Source organism: Copadichromis virginalis, linkage group LG7, assembly GCF_057382275.1.
Source record: "Copadichromis virginalis isolate Kocher_CV1m ecotype Utaka linkage group LG7, C_Virginalis_male_GT1.1, whole genome shotgun sequence".
NCBI lineage: Eukaryota > Metazoa > Chordata > Actinopteri > Cichliformes > Cichlidae > Copadichromis > Copadichromis virginalis.
The window spans coordinates 69,797,354-69,815,894 of record NC_140624.1 but is presented as its reverse complement, the minus strand read 5'-3'; the positions used below and the strand labels follow the sequence as shown (position 1 = coordinate 69,815,894).

Below are 18,541 nucleotides of genomic sequence, written 5' to 3'. Positions count from 1 at the left end.
CACATGTTTAAGCTGCGGGAGATTTCACTTGTCATGTTTGCATAGTAAGCTAACGATTAATAAGACGATGTCAGAGGAATTGGTGCACAAATTATCATCACTCACAGATCAGTGCTGTCGCTCTCTATACACAGTTCGCACGATTGCAAAGTGAAAGCAAAAAAACAAGCGCAAATTCAAACGCGATTTCAATATGTCACATATTGACAGTGGCTCACCGATGCCAATGACATAATTACCCAGCTACATTTCTGAAAGAATGCAAAAGCATTGACATATATTTTTCCTACAATAGCCCGACGGGCAGGGCAGAGATAGATTTTTGTAGCCCGACTGGAAAAATCGCTAGCTCCGGGACGTCGGGCACAGACAGCATCGTCAGAAGGAAAGTTGATAAAATAAATTAAAAATGTTGTATTATTCGATACATATGCGTACCGAACCGAAAGCACTGTATCGAACGGTTCAATATCGATACGAATATCGTTGCACCCCTAATAAACACCAATCCTATCTTTGCACCTACAGCCTCTTTTCTGCTTTGGTTTTTCGCTTGCACATGTCCTACACTTACCGCTGAGCCTGCACACAAATATTTACAAGATTCTCATCATGGGAAAAACACAAATGTAAATTGTAATCAGATTACTCTGAATTGCATGATTACATGGCGTTACGCCGGCGTTCATCACTTAGAGGACAGTAAAGTTGGTGCCTTGATTTTATTTAAATCCTGACGGCGACTTCCTGCCCCGAGGACGTCGTTTCCATATGAAAAACAGATGCGAGCACCAGACGCCATCGAAGCTGCTGCAGGTCTGTGGTCATGGCGTGCGCCGACTGAAGCCTCTGTGAGTAAAACGGGTTTGGCGAGTATGTCCTGTTTAAATGAAGCCAGGTGTTACAAATAAGAGGGCGCGTAACAGGGCCCTCAGCAGGCTTCCAGAAATTAACCAATCAGAAGCTGGATTCCTGTTACAGCAGCCAAAATAATAAGTACAGCTGCGGTCAACGATGACCGTGCCGACGGGTTAGTGGACACGGGAGGTTTTACACCAGTGTAGCCAGTAAACTACCAGTGTGTGCGCGCGTGCGTGCGTGTGTGTGCGTGTGTGTGTGTGTGCGTGTGTGTGCGTGCGCGCGTGTGTGTGTGCGTGCGTGCGCGTGTGTATGTGTGGAGTAACCCCGACCTGCTGAGTCTGCGCTGCTGTCATCTACACAGATTTATTCGGCCGGCCGTTTAAGCCTCTTAACTTGTTATTGACGAGGAACCAAATGTGTGTTTACATCTGTGTGACAGGACGAGGAAGCGTCTGCTGCTCGGTGAGAGGTCAGTCTGTCACATGACACGGTCATTTACATAACCAGGCCATTCAACTTACCGTTAATAATAATAGAGAGGCAGGTCCATTCTAATGATGAGAGGACTTTTGTCGGCCTGCAGGTGTTTCGTGTGTTTCTACTAACCGTGACGTTATCTTGATGAGTCTAGCGTCCTCGCTTGAGGGGGGCGGAGCTGTTCTGATTGTTTTAAAAACTCTGTTCATGTTTTGCTCTTTTCTCTGTCATTTTGTGTGAACTTGCTGAAGGAGGAACAATAACGACTTGAATCGTGTTTGAAAAGTGAAACTGAAGCGCATCGAGGGTTTGATGTCGGGGATGTTCTCAAATGTAAGTCGCCGCCTGACGACCACACTAACGTTGAAGCACATTTCTGTCTCCAGCTTTTCAGTGTTAAAGAGGCTGCAGGTCATGTGACCTCTGTGGCACTGTCAGGTTTTCTATAGAAAACGTAAAACATGCCTTTTGTTTGCCGTTTGTCTCCTGGAGGAAATAAAGATCAGCATTGATTAAAAAGTGTTGTTTTTACTGTGTGAGGACAGGAAGCAGGAACCTGCAGGTTTGGATTATAAGTCGTGTTTCAGACGCTTCACTGTTACGCAGTTTATGCTGAAAATGAGGCCGATGGTAAAAACAGATGGGCTGTAACAGCCAGGTGTGACGCCCCTCACCTTTACGCCGCGTCAGCCTGGAGCTGCTGGGTTCCACACATACGTTTCACATATTTGACTGAACGAGGTCCCTGAAACTGACGGAGCTTTCCTCCTGGCATCAAACCCACGGTTGACGTCCATCTTTTATATACAGTCCAGGGGCGGATCTAGAGAAATTTTCTTAGGGTGGCAAAATCAAAGCCTTTTCCCCCCAAACACTCATGCAGGTGGTTACATGTGGTTACATGATTCAAATGCAGTAAGTATGCACGTTTTTCATATAAATATAGTCGATAACTTAATTATTGTCTGTAGCCCACATGATTACACACTTTAGTTACATAAAACATGTGAGTTTTGATGCTATGTACTGTATAGCCTGTATGATAAATAAATATGTAGCCCAATAAGTATAAACTCCAGAAAGCTACACAACATGGGGCGCTTCATTTACAAACACAAGTCTAACTTAAGTTTCACTGTTTTTGTTAGAAAACAGTCACATTGTTGCAGCTTAAATTACACAAAATGTCAGAAATCTGCACCGTCATGAACAAACATGTAAACCTCATTTTTCATGATTTGTTGGATGAACCCACTGAGGTCTGAAATACAACCGGCGATGTGTGACTCCTTTGAGTTTACGTTGTTTATGTCCAACACAGACATGTTGGGTAAATGTTTATAACTTGAAATGCAAATATAAAACGTACATTTTATAAACATAAACAACTATTTATCTAAAAATGCAGCCAATACACCGTTTGTTTCATTTTCTACAACCATTTAAAAATATTACTAAAACTAAAATGAGAGAACAATCAGGTGTGGCAATAAGATGCCCCACAAATGATGTGTGCCAGTAAAAACAAGTTTGTCCACCAAAAGACAGAAGAGCACAGGGACAAACCTGCAGGCCCGACAACAGCAGGTGTATCACTCCGCTGGTTTTCTACTTAGTGACAGTGTTTACGTTGCAAATGTGCCTCTGACAGTCATTAGTGCCCTCACTGACACACTAAACAAAACGACTACACAACAGAACGACTACACAACACACTAAACGTCACAAATCTGCCACATCTAAACTCTCTCTCTCGCTCTGTCTCGCTCGCCCTGTTACCGTCACTCCCCAAACTTTTCCCTCTTCCTAAACAACCAAATCCCACATGTTGACTTTTTTTTAATTGGTCGACATGGTGCATTTTTCCACCAATAAGAAAGAGGTGGCTTTTTTCCTTTCTTTCCTGTTTTCGTGCTGTCCTTACAAAACGCTTAAAACACACACGTGACGACAGTATTTAGAACGAAGCGTGGCTGATATATATATGATCATAACTCTGGATTTACTGGCCTGTAATTAAAATTTAAAAACTTTGAAGTCCGAACTTTCAATGTGGCTGAAACAGAGACTCAGCGTGGCTGCAGCTTGTTGCTGTGTCAGCTTACATCAGTCATGTGATCTGGAGGTGCAGCGTGTCCGTGGACCACAGAGGGTTAATAACACTCACCTTCCTTCCATTTCCACAGTGTAACATCCACCCACCTGTGTAAAATCCAAAATTCCCATGGTGTTGTTCAAAATGTGCTCTGGCACGATCATGAGCATCGCTTGCTGCTGAAAACAAGAAAAAAGCCGGTCCTGCTATGGGCTGAACCATTTGTTACTGGTGCAGGGGGGGACACTATGCAATATATTCAGTTTTAGCATTTATATTCACTGCTGACTGTAACTACGCTCAAACTGTTAATGCTGTCTTACTTTAATAAACAACACTGTCATATGCAAAACTGGGGTGGCAAGGGATCATTTTAGGGTGGCACTTGCCACCCCATGCCACCCTTCTAGATCCGCCCCTGATACAGTCTCAGGTTTGACTTGACTGGAACTCCACGGGTGGGCGGAGGGATACAAACCTGGGGTTTAAAGACAGGAATGAGTTGCGCGGTTTTTTCACGGAGAGAAAAAGGTGCGAGAGCTGCTGTACCTGCGCGGGTGTCACACAAGTAACGTGCGGTGTGGTTTGGTTTCTTTTCCTCGGCTGAAAATATGAAGAAAGCGCATCTTTACGGAGCTTAGCAGCACCTGTGCAGGTGTACCCGGCAAGTAAGTTTAGCTTTAGCAAGTTTCCAAACATTCATGAAGTCTTTGACTGAAGGGTTGACAGCTCTGCTCAGGTGTTTGCAGTTTCTGTGGAGCGCGCTCAGGTGCGGAGTCTCGGGCCGGTGTTCCAGATCTACTGGCGTTTAGATCAACCGGCGTTGTGATTTCCAGCATTTAAACTGCTGCGAAGCTCGAAACATTTCAAACATAGGCTGAATGCTTCCTCTTGAGAATGACATCATCTCGATAAACAGCATTCCTGTCTCAAAGTAGTAGGCCAAAGTAGGCCGTGACTTTATAGATCCTTTATTTGTCCTGTTGAAGTCTGGCTGACATTAAAATGTATTTCTGAGAGTCACAGCAGGTCCGCGGACAGATTTTACACGGATCGGTTATGAAGGTGGTTTGAACACAGAAGCTCGTTGCTCCACAGACTTTAGTGAGCTTATTTACTGTGTAAGTAAAGACGGACGGGCAGCACACTTGCGAGCGCTCGGCGTGTCCCGGTGGGTGTGCGAGACGCATCCACAGCTTTAGTCCCACAGGAACATCACAGCTGGGATGTGAACTAGGGGTGGGTTTTTATAATCGATTCATCGATTAAAATCGATTCTGGCTTGGATAACGTAAAATCGATTCATTAAAATCCTGAATCGATTTTTTAATATAAATTAATTTTGTCCGAAATGCCAGAATCTCTGGTGACATCTCACAAAATTTCAAGAACCACCAAACAGTAAATGAGAGCAGGTACAGGGATTCTGCACATAGACTTAAACACACAGCGCGACCCGCGGATCAGAATCAGTTAGATGTCGCCTTTCTCACAGTCGGGGCTGAAAGCCGACAGCTCGCTGATCCGGGTCCGCGCTTTGTGTTCACGCCCTTTATGCGCTGATTCTAAAGCTGTTAGTTTGATCTCTCTCCAAACAATATTGACCGAACCAGCAGCAAAAGAAGATCCAAACGCTTCACATAAACATCGTCATGAATTCACTCTGTTTTGCTTCCATTGCGATGCGCAGCTCTCTCTCTCCCCCTCTCTCTCGAACAGTTTCGCTTTCTTCATTATTCGCTTGCTTGTTACGCACAAGTCTACTGTTGTTTACAGGCTGTCGGCCGCTGTTTTTTTCCCTTTTACATTCTTCCGAAAAGAAAACCTCATTTCTGCTGTTCAATACTGAACAAATTTAAACTTTTTAAAATTATTCAAAATGCAAAACGCTTAGCCGTGTGTCTAATAAAACCGCTGTAACGTCAGAGGTAATGTTCATTAATTAATGGTTTTCTTTTGTTTTTGATGTACTGCAGAATATTTTTATAAAATCCAGGCCAGGAAAACCTTCATGTTTTTCTGTGTTTTATCCTCAGCTACTTTGACACAAAGGCCTCTGCTGTGATGCTCACACCTTGGATAAAGTCTTGCGAGTGTCAGCTTCCTTTTTATAGATACAAAAATATGTAAATGTTCTGATCTGAATTATACTTCTGACTGTCAAAATTTCCCAGATTTAAATCGAATCGAATTAAATCGAATCGTGGATCGAATCGATTCGGGACCTTGTGAATCGGAATTGAATCGATTCTAGAAATCAGTGACGATACCCAGCCCTAATGTGAACACGAGCATGTCCTGAAGTTTCCTCCCGTTTGTCTCAAACAGGGAAACGAAGCATGATGAAGCGCGCGGCCCGCCGGGGAAGTAAGTTTCTTTCTGTCTTCACCTGCACGCGTGTGTCTGTGCGCGCGCGCTTCTGACGCTCCTCGTTGATTTGCTTCGTCCTTCACTCTTTGGCTGTGTCCCAATTCAGGGTCTGCGGCCTTAACGGTCCACCAGGGCCGCGTACTCAAAGACCGCTAAGGCCGGAAGTGCGAGGCTTGTGAAATGGGCGGTCTAGCCTCCGTTGCGCTGCCCAGGTTGCCTAGCAACCATGATACTAACAGCTGGAAACGTGTCATACAGCTGTGTTTGACAGAGATGAAGGAGAAAATCTTTTGTTCATTTGTTCGTTGCTACATGAGCTTTGATCATTCTCTGTAAGATGAAGCTCAGCTATTGGACGGCGTATATTTTAAAGTAAAGGCTTTAAAACCAAGTTAGTGCAAACGTCACTAATGTCACATGACTTTGCTGACATGTGGCCAACAGTCATGTTTTAATGTTTTTCGTTAGTAAAAATTTCCACATAAATAAGTGACGTCATATTCAGTACTTAAAGTTCACTCTTCGGCCGCCCCTCATCTGCCGTTTTTTTTCGGCAAAATTATCCACACCCACCGCCACGCTATGCATTCTGGGATATTGTCAAAGGAGCTTGGAAAGAAAAGCGTCTGGACTTCTTTAAGTTGCTTGAAGACGTTTCACCTCTCATCCAAGAAGCTTCTTCAGTTCTAAGGTCAAATGGTGGAGAGTCCCAGATATAAACCTAGTGGGAGTTTCCCCCCACAGAGGGACAAAAGGACTGTCCATCTGCATCTAAAGGTCAAAGGTCACTCTTTCGAGGATGCCAATGTTCACATGTTGGACAGAGAGGACAGATGGTTTGAAAGAGGAGTGAAAGAAGCATCTATGTCCACTGTGAGCGACCATCTTTGAACAGAGGCGGGGCTTACGACACCAACTCTCTGCCATCTATAATCCAGTTTTGAGATCCCTTCCCAGACGCCTTAACGCCCACTCACATCCTGGGCCATCTGACCTCAGGAATTCCCATGATAAGGTGGGGCCAGGTTTCACAATGAACACACCCGAAACTCTGGCTGATTGGGACCCACACCCAGTTTCACACCTTGGCTCAGGTGATTAGAGGATCATCAGGGGTCCTTTTGTCCCTCTGTGGGGGGAAACTCCCACTAGGTTTATATCTGGGACTCTCCACCATTTGACCTTAGAACTGAAGAAGCTTCTCGGATGAGAGGTGAAACGTCTTCAAGCAACTTAAAGAAGTCCAGACGCTTTTCTTTGCAAGCTCCTTTGACTACGATGACCTGGATGACTGAGAACCTTCACAGACATGTTCTGGGATATATTGGGCCATGAAGTCTACACCGCCACATCCTTAAAATTCAGGGAAATGAAGGACTCATTTGAGGGCCGCATTTCGAGCAGCCTTTGAATTGGGACAGCCTTCGTGGCGTCGCGGTGACGTAATCGGCCTTAAAATGCGGCCTTTAAGGCTGCAGACCCTGGATTGGGATACAGCCTTTATCTTCTTCCTGTTTGTCTGAGTCTTCCTCCATACTGATGTTCCTCCCACTGCACGGAAGCTCGTTTCTGCCTCAACGTCAAATTTTGAGAGAAGCCAAAATGTTAAATGTTTAGTGTGTAAAATCTCGCCTCGAGCTGTCAGTAGATTGCAGACGGCAAATTTGAGATAATCACCGGAAATTCGACTTAACAGCCGAATATTGTCCGACATGTCAGCTTCTGAAACTTGTAAGATCATCACCTAAAGGGCAGAAACAGTTTTTATCTTTCATTGGCAGAAACGAGCTTCAGGCAGACTTCAGGTTGACGGGCTTTCACACGTGTGCGGCTGCTATGTTTCCTAATATTTCAGGGGCACCACCCTTAAACAAAGCTCTGTTTTAGCCACAGTTGACTTCGGGTGATCGCTCTTCAGCACAGCAGGCAGATGTTTCCTGTAGTGAGAGCACATCTGTGAGAAAGACCGGTGTTCAGCTCACCTTTGTGTGTGCAGGGCAGCTCACCTGCGCACAAAGAAATGCAGACGACGAACATCTTAACCAAGATAATCTGAGCAAATATTTGATTGCGTTTAATTTACAAAGCAATAATTGACAACAAAGCGCGTGGGCCTGTGTCCGGCTCACTTTAATGTGATTTAAACATTTAAAACTGAAACATTCATGTTTCCCGTGGCTGTAATAAACCAGCCGCAGTCACCGGTTTGCCTTCTTTCCATTTATTTGAAGTCGTTCTTATCATTTATTGACTTTCATGGTTTGGTTGTTGATTTTATTTACTTCTAAAAAAACTGGAAACATTTTCCAAAACAATCCAAATGGTTTGACAAAGAGAAAGGTTAAAGGTAAAAGCGAGTGTGTGAGGATGTCAGACGTGTTTCTCATGCCTGTGATGCGTGAAACTGTCCTGCAGCTGTGCGACCGCCTCACACAGCGTGCTAACGACACTGTGTGCCTCCCTCAGGCGTCGTGCTGTGGCTGATGGCGGTCGCGTGTGTGATCGTTGTCGTCGTCTACCTGCAGCAGTCCAACGTCTCGTCTGAAGGTGAGAGTGCATGAAGCACGACACGGATCTACTGACTGTAGCGCCGAGGACGGTCGCACCTTCAGCTGCGCTCTCAGGCCGGATGTTTCAGATTCGTATTAAAGCGAAGAAAAACCTGTTTCTGTAAATCTAATGAGTGTCGTTTTGTTTCTGTCCTCGCAGGTGGTTGGCATAAATTACCCAAGCTCATCAATTTCTTCCCTCGCGAAGCCAAAATATCCAGCAAGCGTTCAGGTCAGAGGTCACTCGAGCTGATTGGGGGGCGTCAGCTGACCCAGAGGAGGAGGTGGAGGATAATAATGAGTCTTTTTCTGTCCTCCCTTCAGCTGGTGTATGTGGTACTCCAAGAGAGTGTCCTGCACATGAGATCAGTTTCTACATCCACAGCGGAGCCGCCAACGTCGTCCCCGCGGCCATCTGCGTCCAAAACAAACTGTAGGCGCCGCCTCCTTTCCTCAGCGCGTCTCTCTGGCGTCCTGTCAGACCTTTCTTTGTGCTAACGTGCAGACTGTGCCTCTCCTCAGGGTTCTGGGAACTGCGCTGAACAACGCTGGAGGAGGAATAAACATCGTTATCCTAAACGGTGAGTGTGCTTCCTGTGCAAAGGGCTTCATCTGGCGCTTTGTGCACAGTGCAGCCTCACCGCTCCCACAGCTGCTGATTGATCGAGACGGCTCCTTTTCTTTCGGTTTCTGGTGTTTCGTTTTTCTCTTTTCACTGCTTTATTCTTATTTCTAAACCTTTACTTTTTTAAGAATTAGTCTTAAGATTTTCTTTGGAAACGCATTCAATCATCAAATGAATGGGCGGAGCTTCTCTCCTGGTGTTCTGCTGTGATCCCGTGTGAGGTGATACCTTCGTTTTTCTCTGGCAGGTAAAACGGGAGAAGTCCTGAAGACGGATCACTATGACACGTACAGCGGAGGTGAGTGAAGACGACCCGAGCCGACTCGTGTCAGTGGTTGGAGGCGGAGCTTTTATCATGTTTGTGTTGCAGATGTGAAACCGTTCATTGAGCTACTGAAGAGCATCGAGACGGGCTCCATCGTTATAATGGCGTCCTACGACGAACCCTCAACAAAGTAAGAGTCTCCTCCTCTGATCGCTCCTGACGGGAGCTCGGACTCTCCTCTGGGTTCTTGTTCTTGCACAGTAATCGAGGACCAAATGCAGCGTGTTCGTCTGTTTTATAAAACGGGACAGAGCTTTTCCAGGCAGGGGTGGAGTTTGTGTTTCTGAGGCTTTGTCTCAGCTGTCAGCTCAGTCTCTGTGTTGTCTTCATATTGAGGTGAAAGGCGCTGCCTCCACCCGTGTTGAAGCTGTTAACGCACTGCTCCACCCTCTGTGTGTTTCTGCAGGTTAAACGACGAGCTCAAGAATCTGATTGCTGAACTGGGAAGCTCCCACATCCACTCGCTGGGATACAGGGACAACTGGGTGTTTATTGGTGGCAAAGGAGTAACGGGGAAGAGCACCTTTGAGAAGGTAGATTAGTCTGAAGGCATCGAGCCTGCTCTGGCTTCATCGTGGAAATGTGTGCACTCGTGCATGTAAAGCATTAAATGCTCACGTGGGATCAGGGTCCTGACGCAGGTGTGATCCCTGAGGGAGCAGGTATCAGGTTTCCCCTGATAGTGGAGGGGTGGCCCAAATGCTGGCTGAGTCCTGACCAATCACAACCATCCTGAACTGATCTCCACTTCTTCTTTTTTTGTTAAAGTGTCTGAGCTCTTAGCCAGCCTTTAGGAGGAGATGTGCTCTATAGCAGCAACAACGAGACAAACCAGGCTCAGCCTGAGCACACGTGTCAGACGTGAAAGGCTCTGTAGAAGCCGAGGAGAGCGCCGTGCTGCCTCTAACCTTGCTCAGCATGTCAGAGACCGCCCTCTTCACCTCCTCGCTCTCTCTCTTCCAGCACATGAAGAGCGACTCGGCAACCAACAAATACGACGGCTGGCCCGAGATGATCGGGCTGGAGGGCTGCGTCCCCAAATACCTGGAGTGACGGGCGAGGTGGCGGACGCACGGCCGGTGATTTGGAGACTGATCTGGGACCAGCAAGTCGTGCAAACCAAATCCAGGTGAACCCACCTGCTCTGTGTCTTGTCTGCGTGAGGCTTTCAGGGAAGCTGGACTCTGTCTCCGTCTGCTGTCTGAAGCCAGGTGAGCTGTGCAGTAAGACCTCCTGAAGGTTTCTGACATCCAGCCTCTCCTGAAGCGCTGCAGGCACCATCACCGGAACCAGAGTCTCCAGGTTTTATCTTCGAGTCCTCCCAGAGCAGCTCGGCCGCACCTTCCAGTTTGTTTCTTCGTTAATCTTTTAAGTGTTGCTTTGATTTCTTAAGAATGACAGACTCTGACAGAGACGATGACATCAACCAGCCAGGATCACACACAGGTCTGGGGATGTTTCTGGACTTTTTTGAATGTGCATATTTTTATTGTGTCCTTTCTTGAGTTTAAGGTTATTACAAAGTGAATTAGTTGCCGGGCTGTGTGTCTGCACGTGTGGTTGTTGGTTTCTTTACATTAAAAATGAAAGGAAGCCGAATGAAGAAGATGCTGATGCTTTGACTCCGGAGGAAGACAACGATTTTGAGGCTAGATGAAGGTTACCTGGTTCTGCCTGAAGCTTCTTCCTGTTTAAAGGGAGTTTTTCCTTCCTTCTGTCACCAAGTGCTTGCTCACAGGGCGCTGTCTGATTGTTGGGTTTCTGTTTTATTGTAGGATCTTTACTGCACAATAAAATGTGTTTGAGGCCGCTGCTGTGGGTTTGTACTATATGAATAAAGTTGACTTGACCTGAAGAACAAACTCAGACTCTTTCACGCTGCTCCCTCGGCAAACAGAGAATTTGACACTTCCTTGAGTCACATCCTGCAGCAGCAGACTCATTGTTCATTGTTTCTCTTTGTGAGTAAATGTGACTCGGGGACAAACATGACGGCAGCAACCTGTAAAAAGGTGAGTGAAGCTGAGCACAGTCATCAGAGCGTCCTGTCCTCACACGTGGACGACAGGTTTCATTTTGAGGATGGAAGCAGGAGAAAAAGCATCAGGATCAAGCACCTCATTTTCTGCTTTGTTTCATTTCGGGAAACCATAGAATAGCACTTTGTGCGTACAACAGAATTATGGATGCAAACACAATAAACGTGTGTGGTGTTTGTTAACAGTCTGAAGAAGCTGTTTGTCCCCAGTTTGTCTTTTCTGCATGAAATAATGGAGGAAATCATTTTATTACTGCACAGAATAAAGATCCACTCCAGGTGATGGTTTAAATATTCAGGAGCATAAAGCAGCGAGGCAGTGCCCGCCTACCTGCCGGCTCGACGCACCTGCAGACGTGATTTATGCTTCAGTTGTGTTTTATGTTTGCATGACAGTTGGAGTGTGAAAAGTTGACGGTTCAGTGTGATCGCCATCCTTTGTTTAACCTCTGTGGGCAAAGGGTGAAAGACATATGTGAACAGCTCGGGTGTGTTTCAGTGAGAGGAACTGTGTTTATATTGGAGGTATGGAAGGGTGGTGCAGGACAGATGGGTTGAAGCTCTGAGCCCCCTCCTGTTTGAGACGGGTGAGGTCAGGCAGGCGTAGGAGAGCCTGTGTGGGTGGAGGCGTGCTCTGAAGAGAAGAGGAATGAAAGACGTGTGTGTGAATGAGAAAGAGACGGGGGGAGGGGTTTAAATATCTCGGGTCAACCATCCGAGGAGAGCTGAGGAAGGCTGCACAGGATGGAGATATTAGAGCAGGGGTGTCAAAGTGAAATGAGCTGTGGGCTGCTGTCGTCTCATTGGACGGCCACTTTAGTGTGCAAGTAGTACAAAACAAGAAAACCAGAAATATTTTCTAAAATGTTTTGTTTAAATTTCAAATATTGTATAACAAGACAAAACCGCAAACGTGAATTCAGATTTATTTTTCCTCACTCTTAACTAACTGAAGCCTTTTGTTGAACCACCAAATAAACACATGAGTTTGAGACTCTGTCACTGAACTAACAGCATGTTCGTGCTCTCTGCTCATTTTGCTTCATATTCAATCATTTTTGGCTTTTTAAAAAACTCATTTTAACATTTCACTCAACAACAAACAAATCCTCCCTAACAAAAAAACCAAACTGCATTATGTTTCTTCATGTCAGTATACGGGCTGTGACTTTGAAACCCCTGTATTAGACAGAATGATGACGATCGAGCTGGCAGGCAGGAGGAAAAGAGAAAGACCTCAGAGAAGGTTCATGGACATAGTGATGGAGGACATGCAGAAGGTCAGAGTGACGGAGGAGGATGCTGGAACAGGAGGAGATGGTCCTCTGAGAAAACTAAAGGGAGCAGCTGAAAGCAAAAGAAGAAGAAAAAGATTTTTCTCTGTGATTGTGCAGATTTTAGAAACATTAAAAAAATGTGGTTTGACTGACGACCCACTACATGGTTCCACTCACACCCAAGTTTGGAGGAGGGGTTCTTGTTGTGTTTGGGCGCGATATGCTCAGTTGATGTATGGAGGTGAATAAAGTTGGAGTGAAAAACTGGAGCTCCCGTGTCGTGTGTCCCAAGCCTCCATAGTGGCATGAAATGTAAATATTCAAATAAATTACATCAACATTATGCTGAAAGACAATAATTAACTAAGTGCACTTAGTTTAAAGGAAAAGTCGTATATGGGCGGTTATTTTGTTTATAACTTCCGATTAATGTCATTTAATTCCACTCTGAAGGGCAAAAGAGACTAAAAATTAACGGAACAAAGGAGGGGGAACAAAAGCAAGATACTGTTTCCACCCGAACACTTTTCTAAAGCACAGTCAAAATCATTCTTTCTGATTGGCTGGTCGAGCTGCAAAGAAGCGTAAAGGCTAAGATGTGAAGATCTGATTGGCTGTCCATCCGCCACAAACCGAGAGGACGACAAATTTGATTGGCCGAAGGAGTTCGTAAAGTTCTAATGGCGGATTCTCGCTGAAAATGTGAAATGCGTTTTGTTTTTGTTTATTTCTGGATTAATCTGAGTTTATAAATGCATTTAATGTGAGCAGTTCCGCCTCTGAAATGGCGACATTAGTTTTGGATAACGGAGCGTACACGGCGAAGATCGGATACAGCCAGGAGAAAGTCAGGTGAGATGTTAGCATGATAGCTAACGTTGCGGCTAATTAAAATAATAATAATTAAACTGAAGAGGCGTAAAAATAATTTAGACTTTAAGCGACCTAACCTCTGTGTAAAAAAAGTCAAACCCTCACGCCAGATTCTATTTCAAATCTCTCAGTTTAAGGAATAAAATGTATTTCATTAAAACGCTTTCTTATTTCTTCTTTATCGACCAAATATAAACTCTCAAAGTCATCTTATAAATGTATAACAGCTAAGGGTGTTATACATTTATAATAGGGTTTTTTTCAAGGTTTTTTTTATTAAGTTAACTCTTAGGGGAGGCTTATTTTTCCAGTGTGCGTCACGTAAAACAAAATCAATAAGAATTTACTCGAACTTTTGCATACAGCTGTACATGATGGCGAAGACAACACACTGAATTTCATAAGGACAGTTTTGTTTCTAAAGCTATAATCCATGAGAGAATTGAGAAAAATATAAATTTGTACATATCTAAGAGAAAAAATGGTCACATTTACAAGATAAGCAGATTTGTAAAAACATGAAAATGTTTCAATGAACATTTGCAAAGTTGGTGGGTGGAATGAAACAAACTGTCAAATTTATGAAGGGAAACAGTTGCAATAAAAACATTTAAAAAATTAGAGTAAAAATGAGCAAATGTGTGAGAATAAAAAAATCATGTAGTTGGTAGAATAATGGGCGGCCCTGACGTGGACCTTCTCTCTGTCCCTCTCAGCGTCATCCCAAACTGCCAGTTTCGCTCGAAGACGTCCAGGTTAAAAACCTTCACTGCAAACCAGCTGGACGAGATCAAAGATCCTTCGGGGCTCTTCTACATCCTCCCCTTCCAGAAGGTGAAGTCACGTAAGGGTGAAGCAGCTTCGGCCTGACGTCAGACTGTCTCATTTCCACCGTTTCTCTTCGTGTCTTCAGGGTTACCTGGTGAACTGGGACGTCCAGAGGAAGGTGTGGGACCACCTGTTTGGAAAGGAGATGTTTAAGGTGACTCCACCCCTCATCGCTGTGGTGTGTTTGACTGAGCTCCTCCTGTGGTGGAGGCTGACCCTGTTTTCTGGGTGCAGGTGGATTTTGCAGACACGAGCGTCGTCATCACCGAGCCCTACTTCAACTTCACCTCCATTCAAGAGTCCATGAACGAGATCCTGTTTGAGGAGTACCAGTTCCAGTCGGCACTCAGGATCAATGGTGAGTCCTCATCCTGTTAGATTTCCTGTTACTTTCAGAATAAAAGCCTGGCATCTCGTTTTAGTAAGAGTGGCGCTCGTAAACTGTAAAAAACGGTAAAACTGAGCTGCTGATTTCGGGCAATCAGGGAAGCTTTCTTTGAATGATTTCCCACCTTGTTCCTCTAGCCGGCTCTCTTAGTGCTCATCACTACTTCCACACAAACCCCTCCGAGCTCTGCTGCATGGTGGTGGACACCGGGTTCTCCTTCACCCACATCGCCCCCTACTGCCGCAGCAGGAAAATGAAGGAGGGCATCCGCAGGTTAGATGACGTGACCCTGCAGACGCAGCAGCGATAACACCAACAGCAGCAACCTGATGCCTGTTTTTCCTTTTAGGATCAACGTGGGAGGGAAGCTGCTGACCAATCACCTGAAGGAGATCATCTCTTATCGGTGAGTCGTGCTTTGTGGCGCCGGCACCTCGGCCGGAGTAACTCTGGGCTTTTATTGAACTGTTGTTTTTCTCGGGTGGAATAATTGTGACACAGACACAGAACAGACACAGACATCCTTCATGACTTTAAAACACAGGTGTGAATTTATTTTCAATTTTCTCTGATCCACACTGTGTGTGTGTGTGTGTGTGTGTGTGTGTGCGTGCGTGTGTGTGCGTGTGTGTGCGTGTGCGTGTGTTTGTGTGCGTGCGTGTGTTTGTGTGTGTGTGTGTGTGTGTGTGTGTGTGTGTGTGTGTGTGTGTGTGTGTGTTATCATCAAGCTAGAGTTCATGCTGGTTGGTTGAACTTGTGCGTCTCTTCTGTTCTGCAGCTTAATGCTAAGCTGCTTTATCCAAAACCAGCTCTGATGTGTGTTTGGGGTCATTGTCCTGCTGGAACACCCGCCTGTGTCCAGCTGCTGATCTGAGGTGTAATTGCAGATTTTGGAGTCCGTCCTCCTTCATCACTCCAGAACCACGGCCCAGAGCGTGATGCTGCCACCGCCATGCGTCACAGCTGCAGTGTTCTCAGGGTTGAAAGCCTCACCTTTGCTCCTCCAATCAGCTCCATCTTTGTCTCATCTGACCATCAAACTTTTCTCCAGAGGCCGTTTGGCTCGTCCATGTGGGCAGATTTCAGTTGAGCTCGTTGATTTTGGAGCAGGAGCTTCTTTCTTGGTCCTTGGAGATGTGAGACTGGCTTCACTGTGGAAGTGACACTGACTGATGTTCCAGCAGATTCCAGTCCACAGCAGGCTTGATCCTGGGTGTTCCTGAACATCCTAACAGTTTCCTGTCATCTGAGGGGGGCAGTCTGGGTCTCTCCCAGACCTCAGTGGGGACAGATCTGAGTAACTTGTATTTCTGTGATCCTCGTGGAGTCCATCGCTGCCTCCGGTTCTGATTCGGCAATCCTCCTCTGAACAGGTGTTTAGTGTTCAGGTGACTCTTAGCTGATGACGGTCCAGCTGCAGCCGTAACACAGGAAGCTCGTCACACTCGTTCAGATTTAAAGAATTAAATAAAAAGTAAAATGATCCCTGTTTGTTTTTACAGTCAGCTGCATGTGATGGACGAGACTCACGTGATCAACCAGGTGAAGGAGGACGTGTGCTACGTCTCGCAGCAGTTCTACAAGGACATGGAGATCGCCCAGTAAGCAGCACGCTTTAGCCTGAGCTTCATATCCTGATCTGGGACTCTAAACAGTGTGACAGGGTTTCAGTGTTTTATCCTACGTTAGTCCTACGTTAACAGCTGGATTGTGAGTCCCTGTGTCAGAGTGTAAATGCACAGCAGCTGCTGGTTAACGCTGGACACCTGCTGTGGTTTGTCAGGGCCAAGGGCGAGGAGAACACGGCGATGAGGGATTACGTGCTTCCAGATTTCAGCTCCATTAAGAAAGGCTTCTGCAAGGTGAGAGACCCTCAGCAGGAGAGCTCGTGTTAACGCGCTGTCAGTGAGAACGTGTCGCTGCGATCCAGTCACGTGGCTTTGTCCTCATTTTGGCAGCATCTTCAGTGTGTGTGTGAATGACACATTCATGGCTCTCTGGTGTTTCTGCTCACCAGCCCCGTGAGGAGATGGTCTTCAGTGGGAAGTACAAAACAGGAGAGCAGATCCTGAGGCTGGCCAACGAGCGCTTCGCCGTCCCCGAGATGCTCTTCCACCCGTCCGACATCGGGATCCAGGAGATGGGAATCCCAGAGGCCATCGTCCACTCGGTGGAGTCGCTGCCTGAAGGTCAGCGGCTGATCCACGGCGGCGTGCCGGGGTCACCGAAACACAGATTTATGAATGAAACTGATTCTGTGAGCGTAGAGAAGAAAACCCATCAGAGCCTGTCACTGATTTCTGAGTTAATAGCAGCAGAGACGAGGAGACGGCTTCCCTGTAACTTTAATCACGGAGACCTTTTGGCAGCGAGCCGACGGTTCGATTCCCAGCCTGCATGTTGCTCCTGCTCACTTCCCACATTCCTGTCACATACACGACAGATACAACTTCAATAATAATGCTAATAAATAAAAGAATTTAACTATACAGTAATGTAATCATATAAAATTATATTTAATCAAAAGCACCAGACGTTCAGCTTCCTGTCCGTCGTCACTGTCGCTGTCCAATAAGAATCAAAATAAAGTGTAAACGTAAAATCTCATAATCCAAAATAAATCAAGTGTAGATGAACTACTCATCTCGTTTCTGTTTTAAAGCTGCAGACCAATAAAAACTGAATGTTAAATAAAAAAGTACTCTGACACTTTCAAAGACGGCCTGCGGGTGGCGCTGTGAGGAACAGCAGCTCAGCGTTTTGGTAAACGTGTGAATCTGTCCTCAGAGATGCAGCCGCACTTCTACCGGAACGTCGTGCTGACCGGAGGGAACACGCTGTTTCCCGGCTTCAGAGAGCGGCTGGAGGCGGAGCTGCGGGCGCTGGTCCCCGCCCACCTGCCCGTGTCTGTCGTGTTTCCTGCAAAGTAAGTGCTCCTCATCCTCACAGCCTCAAAATCTTCACCAAGTGGCGTTAGAGATGAGTAAACGTGGTTGGTTAGCTGACCTGCGGATGCTGCTGTCCGATGACGGAGACTTTAACGCTGTGTTTGTGTCTCGCAGTCCCGTCTGTTACGCCTGGGAGGGCGGGAAGCTGCTGGCTCATAACCCCGACTATGACGAGATGGTGGTGATGCGGGAGGACTACGAGGAGAACGGGCACTGCATCTGCGAGGAGAAGTTCGACATTTAGGAGTTCAAACTGAGCAGAAACATCGATAGTGATGATTTGACTTATTCCACTTTCACACGTGTCCTGCTACCACGGCAACAGTGTGTGTAAAGTGTGGAGTCTGGGTGGGGCAGGTTTACAGGTGGGTGGAGACTGAGGGTCCCCAAACCTGCAGGTCTGGATGCTCCTTGGACGGCGTGCTCGGGGCATTCAAACCACTGCTGCTGTTCCTGACGTTTATCCCCGAGAACCTGCAGCAGCCGCCTGCCTCCACCTCTGCTGGCTCAGTGGAGACGGAGGTGTGCCCGCAGCCGGGAGATCAAAGGCCCAGGGTCGAAGTCATGGCTCATAAATGTGATGTTTCAGCTCTTTATTTAAAATAAAAGGGAGTGAGCAGTCCCAGATAATCGCTGAATGAATAAACTGTAAGTGGTCAGAAGACTGTTTTTGTTTGTTTTTACAGTATTTTTAATGTTTGTGTTCTTTGTATGTAAATCTTAATTTGCATTTATTAAATACAATAATAAAAAAACTCCAGTGTTCATTTTTGAGTGGTTTTTTTGATATCTTTTGATATCTTGAATTGTTTAGAGGGTTTGGATTGAAACGGGTGCTCGGTTTTTACTCTGGGGTGTCCCGCGGTTTAAAGTGTTTCCTTTACTCC

At 46.0% G+C, this 18,541-nt stretch overlaps 2 protein-coding genes across 5 annotated transcripts; both read left to right on the top strand.

The window, feature by feature from the left end:
* The first annotated feature begins 1,148 nt into the window (after nt 1-1,148).
* LOC146706783 (protein FAM3C-like) lies at nt 1,149-11,111 on the top strand. 4 transcript variants are annotated; one of them, XM_085465010.1, is made up of 10 exons: nt 1,149-1,330; nt 5,762-5,800; nt 8,270-8,350; nt 8,513-8,584; nt 8,677-8,785; nt 8,875-8,933; nt 9,225-9,275; nt 9,348-9,432; nt 9,709-9,835; nt 10,266-11,111. In XM_085465010.1, exons 1-10 carry the CDS (start codon nt 1,276-1,278, stop codon nt 10,353-10,355), a joined length of 768 nt encoding a protein of 255 aa, XP_085321136.1. In that variant the 5' UTR covers nt 1,149-1,275; the 3' UTR covers nt 10,356-11,111. The 4 variants fall into 4 exon arrangements, with proteins under 4 accessions (XP_085321136.1, XP_085321135.1, XP_085321133.1 ...); XM_085465007.1 differs by lacking the exon at nt 1,149-1,330 and adding an exon at nt 3,919-4,101; XM_085465009.1 differs by lacking the exons at nt 1,149-1,330; nt 5,762-5,800 and adding an exon at nt 1,349-1,671.
* A 2,140-nt stretch (nt 11,112-13,251) lies between these two features.
* On the top strand, nt 13,252-18,421 carry actr6 (actin related protein 6). The gene is made up of 11 exons (XM_085465006.1): nt 13,252-13,469; nt 14,207-14,324; nt 14,404-14,472; nt 14,553-14,676; nt 14,844-14,979; nt 15,056-15,112; nt 16,209-16,307; nt 16,490-16,568; nt 16,724-16,895; nt 17,494-17,632; nt 17,769-18,421. The coding sequence occupies exons 1-11, from the start codon at nt 13,402-13,404 to the stop codon at nt 17,896-17,898; spliced, it is 1,191 nt and encodes a 396-aa protein (XP_085321132.1). The 5' UTR covers nt 13,252-13,401; the 3' UTR covers nt 17,899-18,421.
* The last annotated feature ends 120 nt before the right edge of the window (nt 18,422-18,541 follow it).

Coding starts and splice junctions, on each gene's coding strand:
- actr6 (XM_085465006.1), top strand. CDS start 13,402: ATGGCGACATTAGTTTTGGATAACGGAGCGTACACGGCGAAGATCGGA. Junction 14,677..14,843: donor GTCGGCACTCAGGATCAATG/GTGAGTCCTCAT, acceptor TTGTTCCTCTAG/CCGGCTCTCTTAGTGCTCAT. Junction 14,980..15,055: donor ATGAAGGAGGGCATCCGCAG/GTTAGATGACGT, acceptor TTTTCCTTTTAG/GATCAACGTGGGAGGGAAGC.
- LOC146706783 (XM_085465010.1), top strand. CDS start 1,276: ATGTGTGTTTACATCTGTGTGACAGGACGAGGAAGCGTCTGCTGCTCG. Junction 5,801..8,269: donor GCGCGCGGCCCGCCGGGGAA/GTAAGTTTCTTT, acceptor TGCCTCCCTCAG/GCGTCGTGCTGTGGCTGATG. Junction 9,433..9,708: donor TACGACGAACCCTCAACAAA/GTAAGAGTCTCC, acceptor GTGTTTCTGCAG/GTTAAACGACGAGCTCAAGA.